The sequence below is a fragment of the Phalacrocorax carbo genome, chromosome 2 (genome assembly GCF_963921805.1).
Source record: "Phalacrocorax carbo chromosome 2, bPhaCar2.1, whole genome shotgun sequence".
Taxonomy (NCBI): Eukaryota; Metazoa; Chordata; class Aves; order Suliformes; family Phalacrocoracidae; genus Phalacrocorax; species Phalacrocorax carbo.
Window position 1 is genome coordinate 98,811,718 of NC_087514.1, and position 19,335 is coordinate 98,831,052.

The 19,335-nt window shown below is 41.9% G+C and overlaps 1 protein-coding gene across 3 annotated transcripts in view; it reads right to left on the reverse strand.

Annotated features, from left to right (window-relative positions):
- Nucleotides 1-19,335, reverse strand: part of JARID2 (jumonji and AT-rich interaction domain containing 2) — a 226,087-nt gene that overhangs the window by 6,924 nt on the left and 199,828 nt on the right. For all 3 annotated transcript variants that reach the window (XM_064443643.1, XM_064443644.1, XM_064443645.1), the window contains 7 exons: nucleotides 14,159-14,251; nucleotides 13,610-13,728; nucleotides 13,377-13,447; nucleotides 12,422-12,536; nucleotides 7,990-8,095; nucleotides 6,974-7,156; nucleotides 909-1,039 (listed from right to left, as the gene is read on the reverse strand). In XM_064443643.1, coding sequence (XP_064299713.1) covers nucleotides 909-1,039; nucleotides 6,974-7,156; nucleotides 7,990-8,095; nucleotides 12,422-12,536; nucleotides 13,377-13,447; nucleotides 13,610-13,728; nucleotides 14,159-14,251 — 818 coding nt within the window. The remainder of the gene's footprint in view (nucleotides 1-908; nucleotides 1,040-6,973; nucleotides 7,157-7,989; nucleotides 8,096-12,421; nucleotides 12,537-13,376; nucleotides 13,448-13,609; nucleotides 13,729-14,158; nucleotides 14,252-19,335) is intronic.

A 19,335-nucleotide genomic window follows, 5' to 3' on the forward strand; every position in this document is an offset into this window, starting at 1 on the left:
AAAGCAGTCAGCACACCTCTTTGTATTTCTTTCTGAACACTAAAACAACACATGGGCTGTTTTCCCCTTCAATATGTCACTGGAAATTTTCCAAATGAACATGCTAGTTAGTTAAATACAGTTTGTAGGTTCCATTCATCAAAACTTTCTTGACATCTCGAGTACCAGTTGTCACAAACTTGAAAGATAGGTAGCAACTACATGGTAGGGAACAAAAGAGAAGATCATTACACAGGAAGCCAGGCAACATTATATTTTCTTTTTTACCTATCTTAAGAGAAACCCTAAACATGTTTCCTGAACATTGGAGAGAAAAAGGAGCGTGAAGTTTTTGTTCCTTTAAAACATTCAAGCTCTAATGCAAGATGCGTTAGCACCCATGCATAAGCTGCTCACTTTTTCAGTGGTTTAAAGCAAGACAACTTTGTATACGAAGTACCTTCTACAACTGTAGTATAACAATCTTGATGCTGAGGACAAGGGTTCCTGGTGCAAAACCCATTACAAGCATGGATTGACAGTGGCTACTGATGCCAAGAGGTTGAAAATCTGAAGAAAAGCTATTTAACCACTTGGCACCACGTAGCTCACCTAACGCATCAGGAAATCTTCACCCTCAGCACCAAGAAGCAACAAAATAAAAACCCACAGCAAACTGTAGTTTTAATTGTTTGATGGTGCCCAAAGTAGGGAATTCTTAGGCCAAGACATCCTAACCATGGGCACTCTCACATCAGGTACAGCCAAGGAAACTGCTTCTTCCACGTGGCTGTCTTCAACTATGTTTGCTGGGCTTTTGCTTGGTTAAGTAGGTGAAAGACATGCGTCTGAAATGGTTACTTACGGCATCCACCTCTGGAGTCTGTCAATGAAAACAAAATAGGTACAACAGGCCCCCAATTCGTTACCTGAGCTCTCCAAGAAGTGATGATATCGTACTCAGAGTCGGTCCATTTTCCTTTTTTGCTTCTGCTGTTGCAATCTGATATAGCAACTTTTCCATTGAAAATGGTTTGGCTATACGTCGTCTCTTCATTTCCTGGGACAGAAATTGCCAAATTAGTTCTTAAGCAAATTTCAAAAAATAAGTTATGAAGAATGAACTCAACATAGCAAAAAGTAGCCTTTAAAAAAACCCCAAATGTAAGAGCTTTCTAAAGTCCAAATTAGAGTATTTATGTTCCTAACTTGCATCCAGCACCTCACTCCACGCTGAAATAAATGCTGATTACAAATCAGTCCTTTCAGTGGAAAGCCAGCACCCAAGTGCTTTGCTGAATTGGGTCTTCCTGTTGAAAGGACTATGGGAAGATTTTTTCTGCACATGCTTTAGGTGAACCAAAGCCACAGAAAAAATCCCTCGAAGACCTAAACCAGACGCATGCTACTAGACAGTCACAAACACATTTTGTTTTCGTTCAAAGTCACCAGTAGAGAGCAAAAAAGTATCTGAAACATATGATGGCATATGTGCTAAGAAATCAATCTGTATGCTATCTTTTCTTAATACGCTTTACTGTGAAAGTTAATGCAGAGAAAAGATAGGCAAAGTCTGCATATACAAAGAGATTGAAGCAAACTGCAATTAATCCAGCGTCACCACATTTCAGGTACACCTTTTTTTCAAAAAAGAAAATTGAACTTCATCAGTGGAAAAGAGAAGGACAGGAAAGAGGTCAAGAAAATGAGCAAAATAAAAAGGATGCCCAGGCATAGATTAGCACTTCAGTTAACTGAAGTGGAGGAACCAACAAACACCTCAAAATTCTTTCCCCCAAAAATAGTTTTCCTGTGGAGCCCAGTCACTTAAGCTCAGTAATACACTATTGGCACTCTCAGCCATCCAGTAAAGATCTACTCTTCTGACCTGCTCGAAGCCCTGGACTGCTGTTATTTTGCACCTTTTTAAAAGTCAGGGAGACAAGTAGCAGATCAGGCAGATGTCAGGGAAAAGAGACAACAGGCGAAAGGGGGGGTTTCAGTTCCGCTCAGTTTTGCCCGTTACCAGTTCCTCTCTGTGTAAGCAAATTGCTTGATTTACTGTGCAGTTGGGAAAAGTCTAGAGTTTTCCCCGTGTCTGAAGAGATACGTTTTGTTTTATACAGAATCAGAGCGCTTTGAAATGACACTAACTAGAGTGCCATTTTGGTTAGGAGTTAAGCCCACCCAAATACCTACTTGGCACAAACAAAACCGAAGATTCATCTTTACCCTTAATTTTTTTCACCCTATTTTGTAACCCTAATTGCATGCTCTTGGTGTTTCTTTTACCAGAGTATCATCAAATTCATCATTTCTAATAGCACCAATTGCATACATTGAAGTGATAACCACTATATATAATCATAAAATGGATTAGTAACCTTTGCTGACCAAAAAGTGTTCCAAAGAGGGTCACAGGTAAGAAAAAGTGTTCTTCAGGGGGTTCTGCTAGAACCTGCCTTGGGTCAAAAAAGCTGCACTTTTAGGAGTGGTATGAGAAGTTGTGTTGCACATTAGATTTGCTTTGCATATTGTGCAAGGCTGCGTAAGAACAGCCACTCCAAGCCAGATCAGAAGCCTGCACAGGCAACAGACGCAGCCAGGATAAAAGGCCACAGTGGGTGGCTGGGAAAAAAAAAGCGAGGTGTGCTCCTGCTGTCTGGCAGCTCAGGGACCTCCTGAGCCCGAGACGGGTCTGTGCTGCGTTTAGCACAACTCACTGATCTGTGCGTTTATCTGAATTTCTGAATCCATGTACGTTTTTCTCTTCCATACAGTACTAAAATACAAAGACAAGTATTTTAAAACAGACTTTTGTTTGCTTTTGACCTACTGCCTAACAATTTCTTTTAATGACATGTTTTTCAATGTTCTGAGAGACTGCAAACATTCATATTATAATTATCATCATCCTGCCACTTGTGATCCAATCAGACATATCTTATATGTCTCTTGGTCATTAATTTTCCAGGCTGAGTAGTCCTCTTACATTTAAGGCAGAGGCTAATCCATATCTTTAATCATTAATCTCTGCTGTGCTTTTTCCAGTTCCTCCATATTCCCTTTGCAACTAGGGACTCAGAATTGCACAAGTATTCAAGCCATGCCTCTACCAAGAGCCTGCACAGTGCCACAGCGCTGCTGCTGCTTTGCTCTCTATTCTCTCCCTGCAATTCCTAACATTCTTTTTTTTTTTTTTTTTTAAACCTCTCTGTAGCACTTGGCTGGCAGCTCCATAAGAATCCACCGACCTCTTTTCTCAGTAGCAAGAGCTTGCAGAGTCCATTGCTGTGTCTGTCAAATAAGGAGACCTCCCTCTGTGATAAAAACTGACCATTTGTTCCCATCCTCTGCTTCTCTTTAAATCAGTTATTTTTCTGATGTGTGAACTTTCCCCCTCAACCCATGGCAGGTAAATTTCTTTTAAGAGCCTTTTCTGAGGAACCTTGCCAGAAGTCTTCCAGCAATGCTCACAGACTCTGTCAGCTGGATCTCTCTGGACATATACCCTTCCAAAAGTTTCAAGACCTGGAGGCCATGACCTCACTGCAAAAGCCATGTTGATTGCCCTGGTCTCATTCTGTTCTACATTTGTTTTATCTTTTGGCCTTTAGCGAGTTGTTCTTCAAAATCTCTTTTTGGTCTGCATTCGTGTGTATTTACATGCATCTTGCTAGAGTGGTTGATTTATTTGCATTTTTGTCTTCTGGACACAAAAGGGATTTTTTGGTCTCATTTCAGACAGACTCCTTTTTCCTGGTGTTTAGCCGTGCCAAGTTTAGTGGGGATTTGCCTTTTGAATTTTTTTTTTTTCTAGGCAACGTGCATGCGTTGTGAGCCTCTAACACAGCATCTTTAAACAATTTCTATGCTGCACGCAAAGACTTAACCCTTCTTTCTGCATTCTCAATTTAACAAGCTTCCTTGGTATTATGCGAGGCTGTCTTTTGAAATGAAACACCACAGCAGTGGATATTTTGCGTTTTACTGCTCTTTCAAGGTTCTTAATCTCTGCTCACCATCACTGCACAGCTATTTGATAGTGATGTTTTGAACTTGGCTCCGCCATTACTGAGAAGCGAGACGACAGTTTCTTCTCCTGTGGATTTCCTGACTAGCTGCTCTCTGAAGCCATTTGGGTTCTGCATCGCACGCCAACACAACCACTATCCAAGCTAGGGGGAGGAGACCAGCACTTCCCATCATCATCGTACGTCCTGTCCTCGCAGCTTCTCTCATCTCCTTTAGTATGACACAGACTACGACTACACACCATCCAGCACGGTGAAGCAGGAGGGGACGTGCAGAGCGATACAGTTGATGCTGAGGACCCAAACATCCACAGGACGTGTGTGTGTGCAAAGCCGATGGCTTTACTTCAGAGCAGTCTAGCCTGGTCCTGTGGCCACATCACCACCAGTGTTTGGAGGACATCAGCTGCGCTTCTGGAGCGCCTCTTCCCATTTGGTTTCATCTGAAAGCAACCCAGTCTGCTCAGGCTAAGGCAGCTCTGTGACAGGAACCAAGGAATGGTAACTGTGTGGCGTTTTAAAGGCACATTCCTCACCCAAACTAAAACTTGGGGGGATACATATAAATCCCCTGCCAGCATCTTGGCTGGACAGTCAGGAGCACAGTGCTAATACCATGCTTTTCCTCTTTAGGACAGGAAGATCTGTGCACATGGACTCTGTCAATGGTGACAGACTTAAACCTGGTTTATTTGACTGTAAGCTCTCTTCTCTGTGCAGCAGTGCTGCTCCAACTGGATGGCTAACTTCACCTTTCCTACTTCTTGTATTACGGTACAGGCTGAACCTCTTTCCACCAAGTTTCTGGTAGGCCCTATACCACCAAAGCCCTCCTTTAAAACCAGACATCCCTTCTCATTTCCAAACCTCTAGACCAGCATGCATTGATTAAGTCCAATCTTCTGTTTCCTGTTTCCTAAATGAGTTTTACTGACTTTGCCCAATACCTTATTCGAGGATATGGAGTTTCCTCTTTGCCATTCCAAACACAAATGCTTCCACCACACCTGTAAACCTTCTCCTCATCCTTAGTTTAAAATTTCAAGAGCTCTTATGGTGTTTTTTTAAAGCCAACACCCTGGTTCCATGTATGGTTTAGGTAAAACCTGTCTGTCCCTTTACACAGGCTTTATGCAAACTCCTTTATTCCAACAATTATCCCAATTCCTTATAAACTGAAAACAATGCAATTTCAGATGCAGAATTTCATTTTTCCATATATTAAAGGAGATTGAGCAGCCATTCAATACATGAAATGAAACAACATTGTTTAGTAATATAAAGAGAGTCACTATAAAAAAATCAGGTCACAGCATCACAGAATGAAAACAAAGTTAATGTATCAAACAGCTGAAAACTGTCAATATTGCTGTTCAGAACGGACAGACAGGAAGGTACAGTTGTTTGTCAGAGAGTTCATTAACAGTCCAAAAGGGGAATCTTGCTCGTTACACAGAACTTCTTACAACCTCTGAAAAGCACAATCCTGGCCAGCCTTTGAAAATGGCAAAGTGCCTTGGCAAAGTGAAGAAACCAAGGAAGAACTTCCAAAATTTAAGGGAGTAACAAACATAAGATAGTTTGAGGAAAGAAGAAGGGGAAGGGAAGGAAAAAAAAAAAAGAAGGAGGAAAAGAACAATGCAGTACGTGTTTTCCAGAGTTATTCTGATATAAACACGTATCTGGTTCTTGTAAAGATCGCGAGAGCTGTGACTTCACTCTCCAAGGTACGTTATCATAGATTGGAATCTGCTGGATTTTCAGTCAGTGTGTATTTACCCAGTACAAAGCTCTTAAAAATTAACCAAAAGAAACTGTTCTTCAGAATTTGAGGCACCAAGAAGAGCTTTTTAATTGCTGCATAGTGATTTCTGTCTCTTACAGGAGTGGCATTTTCACAATATCAAACAAGTGTTCAGTAGAGCTATAAATACAGCATATGGAGTTAATATAATTGCGTACCTTCAGACAAAAAAGGTTAGCTCAGGATTCTCATTCCTTGCCTATGCACATATACAATTCCCACCTTCCCCCAAAATAAATCTGTAATAAAATAACCTTTTATTTCAAACTAAGTTAATATACAATTAGTTTAACCAGGATGGAAGAATTCCGTTAACCCTAAAGAACCAAAACCTAACGGTGGACATATTACATTTAATTACTTACTAACCACTTGGTCTGAAGCTGTAAATGATCATTTACTAGTGGCTTAGCTATCGAACGCTGCCAAAATAGCATCCGTAACCCATAGTGTATTTGAGGAGGTTGCGAACACAATAAGTGACACATACTCTTTGCCCAAGAAAGAGAAACGTAGCCAAAATCATGACGACTGGGTGATCCACCTGTTTGTTTCTGCAGACAACCTGCCTCAGTTGTGTGAAAAGGGAACTGGAAGCTTGTTTTATTTACAGCTTAGTATTGGGATGGGCTGGTCAGTGAACCTAAGGTTTTTCAAGTCGAATAAAACTGAAATTGCCCTGATCAACAGCTTTTCCTGAATAAAGGGGCAGAGAAAGACAAGCATTGCAGCTGTGAGTATTAATTGACTCTGCCTATCACAGGAGCTAACAAGCACAGTTATTCAGATATTTGCACCTGAGATTCTAATAGTTCTAGAAAACATCACTTAAAAAAAATTAGTAAGCATAATGCAATATATTATCATTAGCTCTGAAGGGATTTTTGAAAAGCTTCCTCGCAAACTGGGCTGCAGGCATAACAATCTTCTGAATTTTTCACATATACGGAAGTTTTTCGGTATCAGTTACTACCTCTGTTGCTTTTCTGAAAACACTGGATCGTCTTATGCCTTGCAGAACTTTTTCCTTTTTTTATTTAATAGTCCACAAAAATAGATGTAGCTGTAATAGCGTCGCAATACTATCAATCCTGGAATGTCTGGTTTGTTTTAGATGGCAGGGCCGTGAATCCATTTTAACTCCTTCTCAACTTACCTTGGCTGTTTTAAAACCCATACTTGTCCACTGGGTGGTAGCAAAGTGCACTGTTTCAGAAACACTATAGCCACAACACACTTTAGACACAAAGGATCCAGGAAAACAGACAACAAACTGCCCGCTCTGCTGTACAGTACGGTGCACCCTGATCCCCTCCTTACACAAGATTTCTGGGGAGATCTAGAAAGACATAAAAGAAAAACAAAACAAAACATCAGAACTTTCTTTTACAGTTAGATCCCCTTCCTTGCTGGCTACCGCCACGTGCTACTTGTGGAGGAAAGCTGTGATCTGCTAACAGCTCTGCTCGCTTTCTCTCTTTCCTTCTGCACATGTTGAAGCTTAGTGTTTGGAGTGAGAATTACAGAAGTGGCTCTTCTGAAACCAACAGTTTAACTGTCACTCACCAAACAGTCTCAAACACAAAGCCTCAAAACAATACTATCTAATACTACAGAAAAGTGACACGGGCCATTCAGTTTTCCGCCTTGATGTTTTCAGACTTGGCATTGAATCCACCTCACTACTGCACTTCTGTTAGAGGTGTTAACAAGGATAGCTGAGGGAGTTGTGTTTGCTGTGGGCTCCCAGATTTATCCTTAGATACACTAAATGGAAATTTTTATCCACAAAATAAACATGGGAGCCAAAAATACATTGAAAACCTTTGAAGTATTAGGCTTCTCATATCCATGCTGGCATCATAAAATGTCAATCATCGCAGATTAATTGATTACAAAACACTCCCTCTGTGAGGTTAAATACATTATGGGCAGTACTAAAAATGGGCATTTACTATACTGCCACATTTATTTTTATTTTGACATTTTAACATGTGAGCCTTGTTAGAAAAATACCACGTGGGTAAACATTGCAAGTCAAAAGTAGCCAGATTTTAACAGCCTCTGTATCCTTGTAGCGTAAGACAAAACCAAAAGAAATCCCCAACCAACCAGCCTTCTGATTAGCCTTCGGTTCTCAAATGGGAATAACCTCTCCCGGTGTTAACCTACCATTACATTACTTTCAAGCATTTCCAGCCCTGGAGTGCCATTGGCTTGCAGCAGGGTATGTACCACATCATCAAGTTTGTTCTCCTCCGCAGCAGGAATGCAATACCTGTTGTTTTGTCAGAGGAAAAGAGAAAGACTTACTGTGGAGTAAATAACAGTCCACAGCTATACAGTAACAGGCAATTCAGACCAGGATGTTGATTACAAGAAAGAAATTAAACACAGGGTTTCCCACAGTTCTTTTTTGTAAAACACTGAGGATTTATGGAAAGCTGTTTATTTAGACTCAGTCTGATGGTGTTCACTAGATGCCAAGGGACACAAAATCCCCAAAACAGAAATGTGAAAACTCTGTGCTCTGTAGAATCAGAGGAGAGAAATCAGCAATAGAATGATGTTCGTTTTAATGGCACCAAAACAGCTAATTATGAGCAGCATTTTGCATCTCGTAAGCACCGATATATGTTGTTAACTTTATCATAAATGGTTGTATTTATTACCTGTGCATCAACCAAAGGATCTTTTTATTTAATAACATTTTCTATTCATAACAATCAAGAAGCCACAAATCGCCATTACTCTTAGTACACAAAATAGCTTAAGACCTTCTTGCCTTGCTTACTAAACAAATCCCACATCCCTCCCCTTCCTTGCAACAAAAGAAAGACCTAAGAGCACCCAAAGCAGCAAGAGAGATTTAAAACTCTGCTGGGTATATGCCGAGTTGCACATCCTCCTCTCCTTTAGAAGCCAAGGAAGCAGCTGTCCTCTGTGCTCACTGCCAGCAGTGCTCCCTATGCAGAAGTGACAAGAAATAGCGTAGGAGTCTCAGGTCTTAGCTTCACACATCCAGAGAACTGCTATTTTGCCGGATGCAGGGAGGTGATATGGCGACAATTAGCCACTTCTCTTGTTTTCACCCTTCCAGAAGGGTAATGGTTTATGTCCACCCAGGAGATACCTGTTCCCAAGACTGGTAGTTGGTACCTGACAACTGCGAACTGAGCAGCGCAGCTTGGTGGGAAACGGAGTGCAAACCCTGAGATTCCCAAGCCTTCCTTGAGTTGCTGCCATGCTGGGCTTTACCTGTGACATTACTTTATTTGGATTTGTTATGCTCAGGCAAATAAAAAGCACCTCCAGATTTATCATGACTTATCTCAGCTCACTTTAAGCAATGAGACCTCAATCTGGAGCCCATCTGTGCCCATGCCAGACACACACGCACAGAGATTTTTTTTCCAAACTTGGCAACAAGAGAAGAGAAAGAATCTGGAAAGATTTTGGGGAAAGGGTGCAGTTTTCTTGTCATCCACCCAGTCTCTCCACCAATTTCATAAAGCGTTCTGCTGACCTTACAGACCTTGTCAGGATACTTGCTTGTAATGTGCGCTAATATTAACTCCATATACGTCATACAGTTATCCTGCTTGATTAGCCTGTAGGAGGTTGTACTTCCTGTGATTTGAGCATCTCATTACTGTTCACAGTACTGATGATGACTTTGATCTGTCTTTGTTGATCTTCAAGCCGAGAACCAGAAAAGGTGACAATATCTACTCGTAGAGCTAACTGTAGCCACAGTAAGGGCTCCAGTGAGCTAGTTGCCCAGGTGTATATAGACTGACTCCTTACATATATGTTGACAACGATTAGGACCTTGCTAAGAAATCCTAGGGTTATAGAGAGGTGAGGTGGAAGAACCTCATCTTGATGAGGATCAAGTCCCAAGAGCAATTTTAAATGCGCGCTGTGTATCAAATACTTTGCAGTACCTGCACTGCTAACAGCAACAGCTGCAGAACAGCTGCATGTGTGTAGAGCATTACTCTAGTTACACTATAATAACAGATTTTAAATGGTGATAAAAATACTTTAAATTCAAATCCAGAACATGGCAGAGCCCACTCTTTTCTTTTAGAATCAGAAAATATAGGTGGAACAGCTGAAAGATTTGAGCATGCAGACCCTCAGAAGGTGGGCTTAGGAAAAGCACAGGAAGGATGTGTGAAGAGGTTGGGCAGCACAGAAGTACATGGGACTATCTGACTACTGGCAGGACTGAGGCACCTGCTGCCATTTCATGCACTCGCAATTCTTCATGTGTCTATAAAAATGGGAAATAAGCAGCCAGCATAGACTTCTGAGTGTCTTGGGCAGAACACGATTTTCTTTTGATGGGCTCTGAGGATCCTTCCTGAATAAAAAAGGTTAGGTCACTGACCTCTGCCCTACATGAAAACTGAGTTCTCCTGTGTTTCCTCTTCAGGAGGTAAATCTGAGAGATTGGACAGTGGGCTGAGCAATCTATAGGTAAATGAAGCACCACTGATTTTACCACCACAGGGATCTGTCCTCAGAAGAGAAGAATTCTGGGTGCTGAGTGGACTTGGCAAGACTATGAAGAGCTTTGGTGCTCAGTTGCCTGCTTTGTTATTACTGAAGCAGTCACTGAAGGCAACGCTGTCAGGGCTACTCCAGATACTACACCAGACCTAGAGTTATTAAATTAATCTTTTCCTCAATAAAGTTGGGTACTTTATTGCAATATTAAAAGTTGTAACGAGTTAATAATGCATATTAGCCTGACACCAGCATGTCAGCCCTGCTGAAGAGTAGCTTTTACAGACAAAGGAGTTTCACATCTTCCTTCTGATGAGTTATTCCTGCTTACTGGCCATGGTTCATGAAGGCAATCACAAGTACACCTGAAGCTATGTACCTGTATGTATAAGTAAGCCCATCAAGAAAAAGCAAATGGTTTCTTTGGTTTTATTCTTCTTGGCTTGGAAAAACAGAAAAAGTAGCTTTTCTTGAAACTCTGGCTGGCCTCATTTTCAATCCCAAAAATCTTTTCAAACTCAAAAAGCACATGTTTTTTCATGCACAGTATGAAGAGTGGCCTCAGAACTTAATTATGGGATTCCTGAACACCTTTTGTTTGGAATTTACTTAAGACTAGATGAATGTCAGCGAGAGAAACAGACTCACCTAAGACTGAGGACAACATAGCTTGCTTAGTAATTTGTTCTGATAGTGTATTATTATAAAAGATTATAGATTCCTGATTCACAGAAGAGGGGGAAGAGCCATGAAATGCCCATGACAGAAAGCGACAGAACTCCCAGGTCTGCAGCATAATCCAGCGTTTACCTTTACCCCTTGGTATGATCACATACACACCTCCAACTTAAAATATTTAGAGAAAGGAGCTCCTCCTTTAAGGGTTTCCTCCAAGATTCTAAATCCTTTTTTCTGGGCCATGTGCCTCCCCAGTGACAGCTGGGTCAGCGCCGCTGACATCAGCACCAGCTGGGAAATACAGCAGTTAAAGGTAAAGACTGAAGTATGCACTTTGCAGGTGAATGAAGTGCAGTTGACTCTGCCACCACAAGGACTCCTGGATGAAAAGAGGGTCCCTGCAGGCCTTCTCCCGTCACACCACAGGGGGAAGCCTTTGTCACACCACAGGAGGAGCTGAAGGCTTCCGTAGCTCAGGGTTCAAAAGGGAAACTGCTGAAAGGGAACCAGCTTGTCACCTTTGCAGGTGGGCACCATTTAAACAACTTTTCTTCTCCATTTATTGCATTTTCTCTGATCAAGGAACACAGTTAGATTGCTTGTCATTCATCGCTCTTCACTGACGATCCTCTTGGACAGTAACACCAATATCACAGGAACCTGGCAGAAAGGCACGTGACGTGCCAGCAGCACCTGCTTCCTCTAAACCTCTATCAGCTGTTGTACTTCCATTGCAATCTAACTCACCTTCATCTGTAATAGCATGTATGCACTGAATCCAGGAAGGATTCACCATGTTCAAAACCATTGATAAGCTGAGTGTTAAGCCTATTTGCATGAAGTGTCTACAAAATACAAAATGCAGCTAGCAGCTAACTGGTAAGTGTGTAATCATATTAAAAATTATTATCATATGACGATGAAAAAAACTCGTATGACAGAAAATACTAGGGACCTGGTAGACATAGAGTTCAAGATATTTTTCGTAAAATGAGAAAGCAGTGCCTATTTAGCCAGAGCATGGATTAAATCATTTTAAAAGTGACAATATGGAGCTAGCTTGACAAGCCTCTCTCTGTCAGCCTAAGGAAAGCCTACCTTGACTAGCTGTCATTTGGCTTCCATGTCATGAAAATTTTCCATAGATTAAACCCTATGTCAAGCAGAAACAGTTTATTGCTAAATATCTCAGAATAGAGCGTGGAAGATAAAGTGAAATTTTTTTGCCAGGAAAAGGAGTTTGAACACTTAAGTTTATCCTACACTTTCCCATTAAAGCTGTAATCGCACACACTGGACCTTCTAGGTGAGATTCATTCATGCACAAGGTATTACACAAGCTGCTGTTAACACCAGCCTACAGACAGCCGCTGCGGTGAATGCGAAGAAAACAAAACGCAGGAACACCTACCAAATGCAATCAGCACCAGTGTGTAAGTAGTCAATGTATGGAAGGTGATTTTGGTCTCGAGACCAGCATGAGGTAGAAAAGACCATGCCAATATTTAGCCAAGGAATTGTCACTCCTAAAACAGAGAGATTGAAAATGAGTTTTGAGTAACTGCAGTTTCTAATTAGAAGACAGTTTTAGAGGGCATTTCAGTTGAAAATCTTGTTCTACCTGCGAGCTGACCCTTAAGTTTTAAATCTTCCTACCAGAGTGATTAATTGACAGAGAATAATTTAACAAATTCAGCATTTTCCACTAACAAAATATCTACCAGTCAGTTACAGTGCCCTTGAACATATTTGTTTTCTAATAGCTGTTAAAAATTTTTATTCTTTAGAGAATTTACAAATACCCGTAATTGAAGCTCAATGCCATTGATCAGAGGAGGTTGCTTCATGTTGTCAAGTGTATGTGTATTGTAAACAGGTGCCCTGTTTTCCTGCTGGTTTGTTCAGGCTCAACACCTGCACAGGAGACTGAATTCTGCTTTCAGCTAACGTTTCTACCAGTAAATTGCAATGGCACATATACAGCTGGAGCACTGATGACAATTCATTCAGAAAACTTGTTTGCTGCTTTGCCCAGCGCCACAGACCAGGTTTGCAAGTAAGGAAGTAGCACAGCTACTTCATCACCCTGACACAAAGCAAGAACACCAATGTACTGGCAGCAACAGAAAGGGATACTGCAAGTACAACTGGTTCCTCCCAGGTATAGAGTCTCAACTATTCATTAATTCTTTACCTGCACACCTGCCTTCATTCCTTTAAATGCCACCTGCTACATACAACCGCGTGTCTACCCAGTCAGCTGGCGAACAGAGGGGCCAGAAAGACGGAGACGACTTTGGTAACTACAGCAGAACTTTTAGAGGACATTTACACCTGCTGGAAACATAGGAAAGAGGCTTGCTTACCAGGCACAGCACCAAGATGTCGCAGGATGGATCCTGTATTATTAGGAAGGACTGTGAGGTTCCACCCATGCCTGTTCGAGGGGTGACACAGAGGCACACACATGTCAGCGCACATTCCTCCTGTCAACATCCCCGGTGCCAAGCTGCCCTCCCGGCTTCGTTCCCCCACCTCCACTCAGCACAATGGGGCAGCTGGCACGAATTGACAAAGTGGGTGGATTTGGTGATCTTACCTTGAAAATGGTTCAGATTTTCCCACAGGAAAGCCGCTCCCGTGGGTGTTGGTATCTACTTTTCCACAATGCACTGCTACATGGCAATCTTTCTGTTCCACTATCCGCCAATATTCTTGCTGTGAAAGAAAAAGCAGTAATGCATTTTTAATTCACTGAACAAGGTATACCTCATTGAAACATAAGCCCCAGAAATTTACAGGGCTTTCATGACCTCAGTGTAATTCAACATAAAACGTTGCTTAAAATTAAGAATACAAATACTTAAAAGTAACAATGAAGTGGTAAGAGGGAACTTAGATCTTCTTGGCTCGTGTGCTTCAGCACATGACAGATTAAGACTTCTTTCTCTTCCTCAGTTCATCAACACCTTTATTAGAAGTGTCAAAAATTTTAAAAGGAAGTATTATGCCTATCTAACTATTTATTTTTCTCCCACACTAGACAGCCTTAAACTGCTTATGGTAATGCCTGAACATCAACTACACTGAATCCCCATACTCAGTCCCCTGAAATAAAAACTTTTACCACCCCTTGTGTTGGCCTCACCTCTACTTCAGCTACTGTAGGCTCCTTCGTGAAGCACATGTTCATGATGTTTCTTGCTGTTCGGTAGAAGGTTGTTAAGGAAACAGACCTACCCTGTGGAAAAAGAAAATAAAATTAAAAGTGAAAATAAAAAACCCGTACCTCTATTTGCCCTGGCCTCACTCTTCTTACACGCTTAATCCCAGATCACAGCGTCCAGAACGCATGTGGGTCTAAAGCTCATTTCTTATCTGAGCAAAAATACCTCAAAAAATACAGAAATTTAATCACATCGAATCCCCAGACCAACCACCTAAAAGGCCAACTGAACATTCCCATAAGGCCATGTGCACTGCTTTGTCCAGGACAATGCTCTATGTTTGATAAATACAGAAGATGGACACGGCCCAACTTTCTAAGACAGGTTGCTATGGACTCAGTAGGCACCCGAACCTGCATTTTACAATCAAGTCCAATACAAGATCAAAGGACCACGTAGCTACGCTCTTTACGTACAGAGAAACAGGTGAAAAAGACGTAGGAAATGCACAGAAATGTTCAGCATCAAACTAGTACTGTATGTGATGGAAGGGGGTCACAAAAAGTAGAGTTTACCACAATGACTGTAATCACCCACTTACAAAAACTAGTTATCCTCAGTTCAATAAAAGCAGTTCAAATACAAGGAACCAGGACCTGTTATTACAAGGCTGAGAAAATTAAAACACAGTAAAAATGCCAAATGAGTGCACTCTTTCTTGGCACTGCTGCAGGAGCTGTATGAGAAGAGGATCTGACTTGGTCTTCTGCTTGAGCTATACCTAAATTTATGGATACCTACTTTCACACATACCTATAATACCAGATGCTCTGGGAAGCATCCTCTGAAGGCTTTGAAGGCAGAAGCACGAGAACACACTTGGTCCCTTCAGCCCAGACTTAGTGATATGCCCAAACAGGGACACCCCCATTGCCTTCTCTGCCCCAGGGCAGAAGAAACGTCCTGGGAAGCCGTGAGCCATGAGAGCTGGCAGGCGCCAGGCTAGCTGCTGTGGCCAAATTGTTTTGCGGGCATTGCTGCAGGCAGAGACTAGCATTGCTCTGCAAACATGAAGTTGAAAATATCTCTGCCCCCTTGCCAGATCTACCGCTCCTTCCTCTAACCCCCATCATGTCCACTGGTTGCCCATCTGAGCAACCACGTAAATGAACGTTTTATTACTCAGACTATTACTTTTCCAGTTTTCAATTATGAAACGGATCTGCCAAACCACCTCAGTCTTTTCTTGTGTTTAATTTATTTAAGAACTATGTCCAAGAGTAAACTAGAAACAACTATACTAGCAGCTTTTCCCTCAAAGGCCAAGTCTATCACTTTGCCATGCTCCTACAGCTGTAACATTGTCACTTTTTTAATTGAATGCAGCATAATTAGCTATAACAAAAAAGTTTGTGAAATGCCCAGGGCCTGGGGCCCTCTGATTCCCAAAAACTTCAGAGTTGGATGTTCTGTGATACAGTAAGCAATTTCCTTCATCTTTTAATGCTCTCATGAATCATTTATTGAGGCAGCCTTTTACAGCAAAACCTCTCATAAAATGCAGGCCTGCACCAACAGTCGTCACACTTGAGCATAGACTTCACCGCTCGCAAACCAACACACACTCCGCAGCAGCTTCCTCGTTTCAGTTACTCGCCTCTTTCTCTCACGTTACACAGAAAGACAAGAATAAAGACTCATCTTCCAAGATTAACTGTATCTTTCCATTTTTCAGATATGCAGCAAGCAAGAAAGAAGAAAGTGGAAAAACTGAACAGTTTAGCCCTTTAAAATGGCATATAGCCATTTCTTCCTCTATCAAGAATTTGGTATTTCTTTTTAGTCTCCTATAAGTTGTAAAACAAATTAAACAGTTGAGAAATTTTTGTTGTCTATTTTTATTGTTTTGGTTTTGTTTGAGTTTGTTTTGTTTTGGGTTGGTTTTTTTTTTTACCTGAGGGATGTCATAGAATTTTCTAATGCAAACTCAGAAAATAATTTAAAATGCTGTAATAGAACATTTTAACCCAAACACAGAATGAATTGCTGAAGAGTAAAATACCCTTTCCAAAGCCCTCACAAATGTCTCTACAGTTCAACAACTGGGACCTTCAAGCTACTGAGAAGAGTCTTTTTTGCTGCAACGATATGACAGAGGAAGGTTTAAGTGACAAAATTTCTTATTTCCTCTCCTAGTTCTTCTCCATGGCCACACCATGAGACCCAACCCAGAGCATCACCACCACCACCAAGCCTGAAGGGAATGGACAGAGAAGGACACTGCAACGCTACGAATCTAAAAGACATTAAAGCAAACATAAAAATCAGCAGAAAACAGAGATTTCACAGTAGTCACAGGTGGGAAGGAGGGACTCCTATTAAGCAGAATCTGAAAATGCCAAGTCCCCGGCAGAAGAGAGCTCAGCTCAGGATTTCCGGGACATTTTCACGTGAGGGCTAGCAAAACTTGCATTGGTGATTTCTTCTGTGTGTCCCTCTAATGTCCCTCCTGCTAATAAGCCTTCAGTTTGTTCTGTATGGAAACAAATGCTGTTTTCAGTCAGCTCCAGTACAGATTTTTAAAGTATTTTCAGAGCTAAAATTGGGGAAAGAAGAGAAGAGTGAAACCTTGCAGCAGATCCTTCTTTCATGACAGCAGTTTACTTCACATACTTACAAACGGCGACATTTTATTAGTCAGGCAGAAACGCCATACATTTAGGAGTAAAGAAAGCAAGCGCAGCAGCCTGCAGCACACACTTAAAAGCACAGCAGGCCTTACAGCCTGGAAAGGAGCAACACTGAAAATGATTTGGGAGCCCTGGCAGAAAGTCAGCCAAACACAAAGGAGATTTACTCTAACCTTGACATGCGATATGGTGGTAACTGCTCCTGGAAGACTGGATGTCTCTTTCTAAAAACACATTCCAGCTCAAGCACGTGCTGACTGCAGAGATTACTGTGCGAAATCCTAAACGTACGGCCTCTTCATGGTCTGAAGCATAGACTTTATGGCCTAAACTGGACGGCAGCCATATGATTATGTTTTTCTCCTCCAGCCCTCAATCTATTGACCTGGGCATTTACCAAAAGGGTGGGGTTTTGTTTTGTTTTGTGTGCTTTTTTGTTTTCTATTAGAATTAGCAATGTGCTTTAGAAAGGAACCATTACAATCCTGTCATCTGTGGAAACTGTAACATGAGGACATGTTCTGATAAAAAAATTTCAGATTTTCTCAGAAACATGTGCATAGGTAAAGAACATTTCCCTCTCCACAGACACACGCACACACAGAGAATACCACCATCATTTAGGAAAAATCAGACAACGTAGGATTACAAGGCTTGTTTCACAAAATGCCATGAAGTACCCTCTGCTTAAATCTATAAGCCTCACCTCAGTCTTATTAAAAAGCCTGGTGATGAGCTACAGCCATTTTACAAGTCCTGGGGGTTACTCTGTGCATCAAGATTGTTGCACCATTTCTTACTTCTACATTTGAAGGCTCACTCTAAGTGCCATAACCAGTCCTCATGCACCAGTCCTTCTACAGGGCTCTTCCCCCAAGTGCTGTGAAAACAAAGCTACGGACCTCTCTCCCCACTCAGATTGACCAGGTGTCCTGCAGGGTGCTCCGCAGCAGGGATCTCTCCAGAAACCCACCACAGATTTGCTTTCCCCTGTTTTCTTCCCCGTCCATCACCTGTGACAGCAGTCCCCAGGCTCTGCACCGCAGATGAGCATGGGCTGGGATTCATCAAATGGCCAAGCTTCAGTGTCACGGGAAGCTGCCGGCACCATGGTGGACAACCTGAGGCATTGCCTGAGCAGCTCCATCTGCTGCAGCCACTTTGGTGGGCAGGGAGAACACTGGCCCGTAGGCTCAGTGATGCGCGTCTCTAACAGCTCCTGCGCTCAGAACAAAAGTATTTCTACCAGGTATTGCTGGACTCGCACATGGTCTGATGCTGTCAGTACTGCCAATGCTTTTGGGCAGCAGCAACAATTTGGGAGCGCTCAGATTTTTGGGGTAAAGGCCTGGGGCTCAGCAGACTTAGACAGGTTATACTAGCTGCGCTTGCTTGCTTTTTTTTATTTTCTAAGTCCCATTAGGGTACGTATCACAAATCCCAATCTTGCTTTCTGAGTTACTTTGTATCTTCTAAACTTTAACTTGGGACTTGCACTGGAAAAGAAGACGGAGGCATTTCCCCACTCAGTTTGTGGTTGTTCATACGGTAGTCAGGGTAAGTTGTATCAAATTTTTCATTTAACATCATTAAGCACAGGATATTAAGCACAGAAATGCCACTTCACTCTTCACAAATGCTGCTGTCATTAGATAAGCTTCTCTCCAACAGCAGCATGGCAAAGAGATTGCTTTTCAAAGGTGGGATTGAGGCCAGAGTCCCCAAGTAAAAGAATTTTTGGGCTGACAAATCATAACAGGCTGTAAAAGAAACCTGAAGCAAGCTTTTAAAGCTCAAGTCATGAGCTCATGCAGTCCCTAAACAGCTTAACAATAAGCCACTTTGGGCTATCTGGCTTCATTTCCTGGTGATGGAAGCGAGATTGGAAGGGGAAGAAACAGTGTATTCCTTTACTGGGCACAGACACTCAATGCTATATTTCTCTCAGAGCACGGCTACACAATTCAACACAACTCAAAATTGCACTGTGAGTTGCAGTGCCAAGTTCTGCTCCAGAGTAGGAGACTGCCAAATAAAATACAGTGAAAGAGTCAGCATTCCTTCGTAAATGGATGGATGTACTGGATGTGTGGAGGACTAAGCGTCCATGTGACTGTTAGTGCTGAGCAAAATCTGGCATTGTGGATGAAAACATTGTTTGCATTTCAATTTGCCCTTTCTAAATGTAGTCGTATTTCTAGTGATATTAGTTTTGATGTGGAGCACTACTTCGCTCAACAAGAGACTTGAAAGACCCAGGAATGAGAAAGCAGAACATTACTTTAAACATCACTAGAAAATGAAAACAAAAACTGTGTCTGCAAGGGTAACTGGGCAGAGCTATTCAGGGGTCATCTCACATGATGAAGGGGGGCAGAGCCCAGTGAATCTCATCATGACAGTAACACCTTCCAGCTTTTCCAGACATCCTGTGAGAACCAGGCAGATAACGAGAAAAGCCACCAGAC